This window comes from Thamnophis elegans, chromosome 5 (assembly GCF_009769535.1).
Source record: "Thamnophis elegans isolate rThaEle1 chromosome 5, rThaEle1.pri, whole genome shotgun sequence".
Lineage (NCBI taxonomy): Eukaryota > Metazoa > Chordata > Lepidosauria > Squamata > Colubridae > Thamnophis > Thamnophis elegans.
This window is the reverse complement of record NC_045545.1, coordinates 89913875-89925696: the sequence shown is the minus strand read 5'-3', so window position 1 is coordinate 89925696 and position 11822 is coordinate 89913875. Positions and strand designations below refer to the sequence as shown.

At 43.6% G+C, this 11822-nt stretch overlaps 1 protein-coding gene across 1 annotated transcript in view; it reads right to left on the bottom strand.

Moving 5' to 3' along the window:
* Nucleotides 1–8278: 8278 nt before the first annotated feature.
* The window catches only part of SS18L1 (SS18L1 subunit of BAF chromatin remodeling complex), a 31190-nt gene continuing 27646 nt past the window's right edge, over nucleotides 8279–11822 (bottom strand). Inside the window, exons 10-11 of the mRNA XM_032217341.1 lie at nucleotides 11120–11247; nucleotides 8279–9030 (exon numbers count right to left, since the gene is read on the bottom strand). Coding sequence (XP_032073232.1) covers nucleotides 9004–9030; nucleotides 11120–11247 — 155 coding nt within the window. The 3' untranslated portion in view covers nucleotides 8279–9003. The remainder of the gene's footprint in view (nucleotides 9031–11119; nucleotides 11248–11822) is intronic.

Genomic DNA, 11822 nt, shown 5'->3' with positions numbered 1-11822 from the left:
AAACATGTCGCTGTCACTCTAAAGATTCTGGAAATCCAAATAAACAGAGACTTCCTTTCCATGCGGCCTGCCTCCCCTTTTATTTTCAACATCTTTCTCCCACTTTGGAAACGGACCACATTTTTCTTCCAACATCATTTTTGTGGTTGTTAAAATCAGAAGTATTTTCCCCACTGGCCTGTCATGAGGAACTAATAGAGGGGAAACTGTGTGATTTATTGTTGATGTGTGGGTGGCCAGGAAGGCACTTAGCTTCCTATTCAGTGACTTCCATCAATTGTGGTGGTATCTGAAAAAGATCAATCAGCCCCACGCTGCACTGGACTAAGTTAATAGATTATTAAAAGAAACAATGGTATGTGTTGCCAGGATGCTAGTATGGAAAAGATGGTCAGTTTCTCAAGCCTATCATAATACTCATTATCGATCTGCTTCTAGGTCTCCTAGTATGAATAGATGCAATAACCAAGTGGTCTATAGAAAAAGAGAGCTATATTTAAATTTAAATTGAGAACAATTATGCACTTAACCCTGTAATTAATTAAGACCTAATTAACCCATTATAACTATGGCCTAGGACAGTAATGGCTAACCTTTTTGTTGTTGCATGCTGAAAGTGCGTGCCCACATCCATAATGCAATGTGCGCACCCCCCACGTGTCCCACCCCCACATGCATGACCCTCTAAACATACACGTGTGATCCCCCTGCACTCCCCACCCCCATGCATGCACGCACGACTCCCTCTGCATGTACTCCGCCCCCCCACCCATTTTTGGCTTCCAGGTTGGTGCAGGAGGCTTTCCAGGCCCTAAATGGGGCATGGGGGAATGGCACCCCCACACCTCGTTTTGGCTTCCAGGATACGGGGGGGGACGGACACAAACCCTCAAAATGCAATGCGAACTCCCCTACATGCATGTGCCCCACTTCCCCCATGCGTGTGTGACACAGACCCAAAGACCAGCTGGCTGGCATGCCTGCAGAGAAGGCTTTGCGTGCCATAGGTTTATCTTCAGGCCTAGGATTCCCTCTCTCAACCCTGCTTAGTTTTCTCAACCTTGCCAACTTTAAAAATGTGGGGATTTAAACTCCCAGAATTCTCCTGGGGCATTCTGTGAGTTGAAATCCACACGTCTTAAAGTCGGCAAAAGCTGAAAATCACTTCGATCATGCTACTCTTGCAAAATCATTTATGTTCTCCAAGTCTTTCCTTTGGCTGCTGCCTTAAGCCTTTTTCTGCTGGCACAATTTTTTGGTTGCTTTTGATCATTCTTCTGTGAGTCCTTTGGAAATGTTGGAAGAAATGTCCTTCTGGGTTTAGCTCCAAGTGGGGAAAAAGACACTGGAGACATGGAGGCTGCTCGGAAAGATGGTTTTAATGGTGGACAGGACCACATGGCTTGAATCCTGAACAGAAAAAGTGATCATATGCTTCAATGTTGGTGGAGAAGAGAAGGGAAAAGGAGAAAGAGAAGCTGAGTCCCTGGTTTTATGCACTCTCTGGCCTTTGATCTTGATCTTGTATTCTGATTGGTTGTCAGACTCCCATGGGGCCATGCAGGGGCAACTCTCTAGGTTGCATTTTGAATCCAGGTTTGGTTGAGTTCTCAGATGCCATGTGGTGAGTTGGGTAAAGTGCCAATATTATCATGCCTTAATCCCATTCCCCTGGAGCTGAAGTGGAGAAGTCTTTATTATGTAAAGCAGTGGTAGTCAACCTGGTCCCTACCGCCACTAGTGGGCGTTCCAGCTTTCATGGTGGGTGGTAAGGGTTTGCTGTAGCTCTGCTTTATAAATTTTATAAAGTTACTTCCCTACTTTATAAATCACCATTACTATGGAACTGGGTGGGTGGTTAGAAAATTTTACTACTAACAGAGATACAAAAGTGGGTGGTAGGTATAAAAAGGTTGACTACCCCTGATGTAAAGGGGCTAGCTTGGCCTTCTTAATGGCCCATTGACAAAGTGGGGATGGGCAGGAAGCTGCAGGCAGCTATTCTGTCTTTTAAAACATGTTTCTTCCTTTTCACATCCAGAGAAATATTCTGCCTTTTCAATATTTCCTAGGATATTTCATTTTTCTGGGAGAGGGCTGGGTGATAACCTCCTACAGAAAGTTTTTATATACTAAAAGGCAACATGTGCAAACAGATCAGTTAAATAATCCAGATAGGCGCCCTTCAGATTTAGTGTTTTTTTCAAATTTGCAACTTTTAAGATTTGCAGACCTAACCCTAACTCTAACTCTTGGAATCTCCCCTCCAGCATACAGTCTGAAGGATTTACACATCTGAAAGTTGCCAAGTTTTTTTTTTAAACTGCTTTAGACCAAGTGCAATCCCAGGTTCAGTGCAGGAATCTGGTAAAAGCATCCCAAAAACTGTCTAACCTCCATTTCAAAGAATCTTATCTTTCCCCAAGAAGAGGACCAGTAATTCTGTCACTCTGCAGAGATGTTGAAGATTCTAGGAATACAATTTTTTTCTGCTCCCGGTGACACTTCTGAAAGTTATTCTACTTAAAAGAGAAATGGTTGAAGCCTGACCTTGATCATTACAATTTTGAAAAGTGACATTGATGCTTTTTTTTCCTCATGCAATGATCTTTACTTGAAATATTTCCAAATATTATAAATAGAACGTAGTTTATGTGTCATTTTCATTAAATCTCAAATTTAAAAAACAAAAACAAAACAAAGACAAGACTTCAAATATGATTACACCAGTTCCTTTTTAAAAGTCTTTCCGTCATACGAAAAAGCGCCAAGGCTTGGCTTCACAATCCAGTCTTTTAAACCTAAAGTGTATTTTAACATTCTGTATTATTACAAAACAGAAAATATGGTACAAGTAATGAAGCTGTTAAAATGCTGGCATTGCCTCGTTTTCACATCAATACATAAAAATCACCACACGTTATCTTGTTATTAACAGTTAGAAATATTAACACTAAATATCAAGTATAAACCAGGAAATAATGTACAAACTATTTCCAAAGCGCGTTTTTCAAATACAATTTATATACAACATTCAAGAAATTCTTAATGTAAGACATTTCCAACAGATGCTATGTTGCTGTTTGTCGGTGTTTAAATGCTGCTGTGGCTTTTTCCAAAGTGGTTTTCAGCAATGCTAGGGGGAAAAAAATATACATAGAAGAAACAAATATCAAAGCTGGTTAAAAAAAAAAAAAAGCAAGGTACCTTTTTGGATATCTACAATTCCAACATAAAAGCAGTTATTTTCCTACTAATCCTCTGGTGGTATTTAAGAAGCATTATGCACAGCAGTGTTTCTCAAATGTGACTTCAAGATGTATGGACTTCAACTCCCAGAATTCCCCAGGCAGCATGGCTGACTGGGGAATTTTGGAAGTTGAAGTCATACATTTTAAAATCACATTTGAGAAACACTGGTCCACAGTTTTCGGGCCATCTTCCCTCAAGTGGTGGCACCTACTGTCAGAAGAATAATTTGGGGTTCCAACTTAAGCCAGGAGGAAAGAAGAAATATTTATTCCTAAAACCAAAGTTTTTCTTTAGGGGCAGCTGAAGAAAAATGAGGCTGTTTTATCGGGGATCTTGTCCTAGGTGTGGAAGTGTCTATGTACTGATTCTAGGGTCACCCTTAAAGGGCATCTGTGTGTACATGTGTCATCCATGTTGTTTATTCTTGTGGATATGCAGTTCCGCTGCAATAACTAATTTAATTAACTTTGTGTTTACAGACCTTAACCTTTGATATGTCGATTAGGTCTGGGTAACTTATTTGGGGTTGAGGAAGTTAGATTTCCCTCCCTCCCATTTGCTATTTTTACTTAATTAACTTAGTTTCAGCTTGACTTTCACTTATCCTAGTGGAAACACGGATTCTCAGTTCATTGTGGATTCTCTTAATATTTTAAGGGAAGGTGGAAACAGCCTAAAGAATAAATTATATTTTGATCCACGTTTCTCACACTACTCAAACCTTGGCTGAGCAGACTTGGGCTTGGGTAATACATGGATGGGAGACAATCAGGTAATCCCTTGACGGCAGTCTAGACAGGGGAGTTGATGAAACCAGACAATAAAGACTATCCAGGGGTGGGATTCAGCTGGTTTGGACTGATTCGGGCAAACCGGATGCTAATTTTACATCTGGTTCGCCGAACGGCTGATTACAAGGACTGGCTGGCCATGCCCACGCAACCCCTCCCCTCCCAGGAGTCTCCATGCAGCCTGGATGCCAGGTAAGTGCAGAGCCCGCATGGAGGCTCTGGGAGGGCAAAAAACAGGCCTCCCAGAAGTTCCGGAAACAAGCCTGTTTCCAGCCTCCGGAACCCAGGGGAAGGCTGTTTTCACCCTCCCAGAGGCTTAAAGAAAGCTCCCGGAGCCTGGGGAGGGCGAAAACGCTCCACCACCACCGTGGTGCAGGAGGCCGAGTAGGCCACGCCCACCATGGCCACACCCACCCAGCAACCAGGCAGAGAACCGGCTGCTAAAACTTTTGAATCCCACCCCTGAGACTATCCCATATAGTTGCCAAGAAAACAGCGAGGGGCTGTCCATGAATTCATCGTGGGATTTAGCTTTGTTTCGATTAAATAATGGTGCAATTTTCATTCCCTCCCTCCGCGCAAAGAGCCAAGGGAAATTGCCAGAAGTAACTGCAGGTCAGTACATTCAATTGCTCTTTTCAACAATTTTTAACCGGCATTGTCTGCAAGTAGGCCAAATATAGAGGTTGTGGTGGGAGGAACAGTACCACAAAACAGAATATATTAGAGAGTTTCAGTTGGTCCTAGTGGAAACTTTTTTTTTTAAAGGAAGAAAAGAAAATTAGGAATACGTTATTCCAGCTCTTAACATGCGGGCAGGGTGTTATAGTTTTTTAAAAATATTTGTTTTCTATTTGTAGCACTAGTTATATCGGGGTTTTTCCTTTAATTGATAACTAATCAATTGGTTATTATCCAAGCTCCTTTGGATAGAAAAGAGAAAAAAAGAATATAACACTTGACAAGAACATTATTTTGCACATCCCCTTTATTTATTTTTTATAACCACTAACTTAGTACCTATATAGTTTTGCTATGGATATTCTTATCCATAGATGAGAATCCATAAGTGCTGAGATTTTGTGGTGTGGGGATATCTCACCCGTACTTTTCAGAGATTATTATTTTTAATTAATTTTTGTCCCTGTTAATCTCAGGGGCACGGTCTAAAACTTTCAAAAATGTAAGCAAAAGCATGTTGAAAATAAGGCTTTGAATAATATTATAGGCAAGATTCTTCCATACCAATTGAGTCAATTTTGTCTGTTTTCGGTATATTGTAAACTGTGCTAGTTAATTCAAGAGACTAAGACTGCAGAAAATTGCTTGGGTCCAGGGGTGAAATTCAGCAGGTTCTGACAGGTTCTGGAGAACCGGTAGCGGAAATATTGAGTAGTTCAGAGAACCAGTAGCAGAAATTTTGAGTAGTTCGGAGAACCAGCAAATACCACCTCTGGCTGGCCCTAGAGTGGGGTGGGAATGGAGATTTTGCAGAATCCTTTTCCTGCCACACCCACCAAGCCACACCCACAAACCCGGTAGTAAAAAAATTTGAATCTCACCACTGGTTGGGTCTCTCTAGAGTTTGGGCCCTTTTTTATGACTTGTGGACTTCAACTTCCAGAATTCCTAAGGCTCGGGAATTCTGGGAGTTGAAGTCCCAAGTCATAAAGGAGCCATTGTTCCTTACCTCTGCTCTAGAGCAGGGGTGTCAAACTCGATTTCATTGAAGGCCGCATCAGGGTTGTGTTTGACCTTGGGGGGCCTGGGGAGGATAGGGGGGGCATGGTCAGGGGGCAACATGAGCGCTCTGCCAGCAAAAACGGGCTCCCAATCTCCATTTCCGGCTCCTGCAACCCTCTGCCAGCAAAATAGAGCTCCATTTTCGCTGGCAGATGCCCGCTGTTTCCAGGGCGGCCTGCTGCGGGCCTCATCTAAGCACCCCGTGGGCTGCATCCAGCCCCTGGGCCTTCAGTTTGGCATCTTTGCTCTGAAGTAACAGCCCCTATTTACTTGAAAACCTGCTGTGTTCACTTATAATGCTAAGCCAGAATTTTATATATTACATTTTTATGCCACACATCTCCCTTACATGGTGACTCTGGAATTCTTCAACCGTAGTTTGTTAAACCTGCTTTTTATTCTTCTGAGGGTACAACATAAAAATTACATTAAGCCAAATCTATACCTAACCAACTTATGACTTAGTTCACCCACTGCTAAATAAAGAATTTTGAGTTGAGCATTAAAAAAAAAAATCTGCATTTTAACCTTCCAGAGTGCAAATACATGTCGTAGTAATATTGTTGACTGGCAGAAAAAGATCAGTAGATGGGTTTTTTTTTAAGGGGGGGGGGGTGTTAACTAAGGTGAAAATACATAGGATAAATGTGTATTTTAATACACAATAATTATAATTTGCTGGGGGGGAGGACGACTCCAAAATCGCAGTATGAATATTAAGCAGTTTTTGCTAAAAATCTCAATGTACATTTGTCTATGGAGATTCTCAGTGAGCCAGGTTCAAAGTGCTTGGGAATGAAAGGAATATAAATCCTTCCATTCTCCACCATTCAGTCAGAACTGAGGAAGCTTCATGGAAGAGAAGTCTTCAAGCAAAACAAGAAAGTCCAATTGAAAGCCTTTTGAAAGAAAGCACCTTCGGGTCAACATACATTTCTTGTAACATCTGCCAATGTTTCTGCAGATAAATGTTTCCTTGGTATTCATTTGTTAGGCGCTATAAGGCCATCCTACATCCCATCTCCGGGTCTTTTCCAATGTAGATTTAAGTTCCCGCAATCAAATAATCAAATACAGGTAGCCCTTGACTTACAAGAGTTCATTTAGTGAGCATCCAAAGATGCAACAGCACTGGAAAAGCTGAGTTAAGACCGTTTTTCACACTTACGACCACTGCAGCATCCCCATGGTCACATGATCAAAATTTGGATGCTTGGAAACTGAATCATAGGTCAGTTGCAGTGTCCTGGAGTCCTGGGATCCCCTTTTGCAACTTTCCGTCAAGCAAAGTCAGTGGGGAAGCCAGATTCACTTAACAACCAAATTTCACTTAACAACTTTGGCAAAAACGTTCATAAATTGATGCAAAATTCTCTGAACAAATGTCTCGCTTAGCAACAGATGTTTTAGGCTCAATTGGGATCGTAAGTCAAGAACTACCTGTAATTTATCCAGAATGTATACAGTCTCCTGCTTGAGCAGGTGGTTGGATTAGAATACCCTCAAGGCAGGGGTGAAATGCTACCGGAACTGGTAGTAAAAAATGCTACTGGTTCCCAGAACCGATAGTAAAAAATACTAAAGAAAGTAAAAAATAAATAAAGTCCCAATGATTGCACGTCGCACAGCTGATGTTCGGAACTTTTTTGACTTTTTTTTTTACTACAGGTTCTCCGGAAACGTGGGGGTGGGGGGATGTCCATTTTTGTTCTCAGCAGGCTTCCCTGAGGCCTGCTGGGCCAAAAATGGGGGGTGGGGAGGTGCTCAGAAAGAAAGAGAGGGAGGGAGGGATGAAAAAAGGAGAGGAAGGAAGGACTGCAAACCTGGCACTAGACACAGCTTCAGAGGATAATCCAGGGCTAGAAGGGACCTGGAGGTCATCTAGTCCAACCCTGCTCCAGCAGCACATTGTTAAAGTGAGTTTCTGTCTTTTGACCCCCCAGTTACATGATTACATAGCCACGCCCACCCAGTCGCATGACCCCACCACCACCAAGCCATGCCCACCAAGCCACACCCAGAACAGGTAGCAAAGATTTTTAGATTTCACCACTGCCTCAAGGTCCTTTTCAACCGTATTATTCTATGTTCTAACAAATTGAGGATGAGTTACTCCAGGGGTATAAAACTGGATTTCTTCGAGGGCCAGATCAGCATTGTCCTAGGTGGGCCGGTCAAGTGGAATGGATAACTCCTGCACCACCCTGGTGGCCAAAACACGGCATGGAGGGGGGACTGCACAGGTGCCCCCCGTGCCCCATGGTCACTCTGGACGGCCTCCTGCAGCACCCTGCTGGCCAAAATGAGAGGTGAGGGTGCTGCAGGAGGCTATCCAGGCCGAAAATGGGGCGCTGCCTCCACATAGCCCATTTTTGCTAGCAGTGGCACTGTGGGCTGGTCCTTTGCTATTTCGAGACCAGCCCTGCGGGCCAGATCTAAGCACCCCATGGGCCGAATTCGGCCCGTGGGCCTTAAGTTTGACACCCCTCAGTTAGTCATAGACAAAATTGCTATCACGCAAACACAACATTGAGCAAATCTCAAATATATATATCCCTGCATCCCAGTAGCTGTGATTTCGCTCATAGCTCAATTAAGTACGTTTGAGAATACCTTGAGCCCGATTAGAATTTAATGAAGACCAACTCATTTCAAAGGAAGTGAACCCTGAATAGATGAAATACATCTGGGTTGAGATATTCCAATGCCCAACCAGTTGGGTGAACAAAAAACGAGAGATATATTCAGTTACGTGCTTGTCACACCACCCGCAAACATTTTCCAGCTTCTTGGTGGTCCATCAGATCAGAAGGATGCTTGGTTGTCAATGATCTTGTGGGAGGAAAAAAATAAGCAGGTCAACAAAAGCTGTGTGACCTCTTTGTTTCTCAAATGGGTTTGGTACGTCAAAAGAGGAAGTGGGAAGAAGTGACGGAAGAACCTCTCCAAGGATTATTAACGGCAGCACCAAAATGTACCAGACAGTTCAAACATCGCCTCATTGCCAGGACTGCAATGCACTGTTTCAGATCCAGCATGAAATGAATACTATTTCACATACAAACGCTTCTTTGTGCTACAGCGGTATCCAACACCTTACGATCCATCAATCATCAATCATTTAAAAAGAAGAAGAGGGGGAAAAAAAAAAGACTTGCCAAGTTCCATAAAATTGGACATAAATATTGAAACAAATTTGACACGGGTGCTTGTCATTTTATTGCTGATAGTTTCCATACTGGCCCTGTTAAACAACGGGAGAGTGAACAAGAGAGAGAGAGAGAGATTAATTGTAAACAATTTGTTTCTACACACATTGTAAAGTACACCCAGCAATGGGCTCCTATGGGTTTGCCTGTAGCTAATGTTATGGCTGGTTCAGAGAACCTCCAAATCCCACCCCTGGAATGCCCCACCCTTCCCCTCCCCTGCCAGGAGTCTCCACGCGGCCCGTTTTGGATGTGAGGTAAGTGCAGGGCCTGTGAGGATGCTTGGAGGAAGGAAGAAAAACAGACCCACTGGAAGTCCCGGAGTTTCTGGGCTTCCGGAGGACCTCCGTAGGGCGGGGGAGGCAGTTTTCACCCTCCCAGAGGCTCAAGAAAAGCCTCCGGAGGCTGGGAAGGTGAAAACGGCCCTCCCGTCATGGTGCAGGAGGCCGATTAGGCCACACCCACCATGGCCACGCCCACCCAGCAACCAGGCAGAGAACTCCTTGCTGAAATTTTTGAAGCCCATCCTTTTCCACGAGAGAATTTAAGGGCGGCGAAGAAAAACATTCCGAATATCCGTCAGATCTTCTCAAAAGCGATCAAGGAGGACAAAGGGACAATCTTCTCCAAGCTTAGAGTGATAAGATTAGGAAAAATATTTGAAGGAAGAACAGAAGAAAAACTCCGGCCAAGTACAGATGACCTTTGACTTTCAACCGTTTGTTTAGCGACGGTTCGAAGTTACAACAGAAGTGGGGAAAAAATGACATGACTGTTTTTCAAACTTGGGACTATTACAGCATCCCCACAGTCACGCGAACCGAATCCATCGGCTTGGCAACTGACTCATATTTATGACAGCTGCAGTGTCCTGGGGTCATGCCGAGAGCCGAGGTGGCGGAGTGGTTAGGGTGCAGTACTGCAGGCCACTTCAGCTGACTGTTATCTGCAGTTCAGCGGTTCTAATCTCACCGGCTCAAGGTTGACTCAGCCTTCCATTCTTCCGAAGTGGGTGAAATGAGGACCCAGACTGTGGGGACGATATGCTGACTCTGTAAACCGCTGAGAGAGGGCTGAAAGCCCTATGAAGCGGTATATAAGTCTAACTGCTATTGCTATGCGATTCCCTTTTACGACCTTCTGACAAGCAAATGTCCATGGGGAAGCCAGATGCACTTAACAACTGTGGCAAGAAAAGTCAGACAACGGGGCAAAACTCACTTAACAACTATCTCGCTTAGCAACAGAAATTTTGGGCTCAATTGTGGTCGTAAGTCGAGGACTGCCTGTACTGATCATTTCTCAAATACCAGGTCCATCTCTGAGGCCACAGGTACCAAAACGGCCTTTCTCTTTTTTTAAAGAAAAAACTTCATTAGTTCTTGGTGGTTTCTCTTTCAAGAAAACTTGCTCGCATCCATTTTCCTCTTTTTTAAGAGGTAATCCTTCCGGTTTAATTTTGGAAACTCGCAGACACCCTACTGAAATATTGTGGGCGCAATGCTCTTGCGGCCCTTGAGTGAAATGAAAGTAAATTTCACTAAATATTTCAGAGAAAACATAAAATTAGCAATAGCACTTAAGACTTATATACCGCTTTACACTCCTCCCTAAGCAGTTCATAGAGTCAGCCTATTGCCCCCAACCATTTTTGGGTCCTCATTTGACCCACCTCGGAAGGATTGAAGCCTGAGTCAACCTTGAGCCTGGTGGGATTTGAACTTGCAAGCAGCAGAAATAGCCCGCAGTACTGCACTCTAACCACTGCGCCACCACAGCTCATTACCTTAAAACAGTGGTCTCCAACCTTGGCAACTTTAAGACCTGTGGACTTCAACTCCCAGAATTCCTCAGCCAGCTTTGCTGGCTGAGGAACTCTGAGAGTTGAAGTCCACAAGTCTTAAAGTTGCCAAGGTTGGAGAGCACTGCCTTAAAACATAGTAGAAGTGTTCTCAACACAGATTCTCCGCCCTGAAAATATGTAGTTGAAACAAATCGGTCTTATTTCCCAATTATCTCTGTAAAGCTCCCACATCTGGAGCTTCCCAATACACCTTTCATCTACGATTCTCATTTTATCCAGCCTAATGTTTCTCACATCAGTTCAATCCCTTCTCAGCTTACCTGTTCATAGCCATAAGTCCTCTGTTGCTGTGCAGATGGTCCGGTTTGGGAAGCTCTGTAGCTTCCATACTGTTGGCCCTGTCCTTGTTGGTAGCTAGAATACTGTGATGAGGTTCCTTGGGCCGGTCCTGGAAAAAAACACAACAAAACAGCAGAAGCCTTGACAAAAGCTCAAAATCCCAAGTTGTGAGTTCTTTGGTTTTCCTGATTTTCTGTGGCCGGTTTTCTTTTCATAATTAACAATCAGGAGGTTTATGCAGAAACAAACGGGCAGTCTTCGGCAGCCTACAATTTCTCACCAATCTTTGAAAAAACGTCAAGTGCACGGTCAGAGAGTGGAAAGTGGAGAAAAACTAACTGTTCTGACCCAGGCTTCCCAAAAGCATGAAACGAATTCCATGTCCCGGCAAAAACCCCTTTTATTAATTTAAGTGTGAATTCTGCTCCTTCACAACCAGCAAAGTCTTTCAAAGGAGGATTTACAGTCACAGATCGTATCTGGCTTGGAGAGCTGCCAGGCTGATATCTGCAGAACTTAGCAAGAATCTCGGAGTCAATAACCAATTGGTGAACTACTTGTCTCCTGCAAACTCCACTCCCCTTTCGCTCCTCTTTTATTTCCTCTGGGAGGGGCCATTCATCATCTGGCCTTACTCCCAAGTCGACCCCTGTTCTTTAGCTGTTCCCTTCATCTGGCAACTCT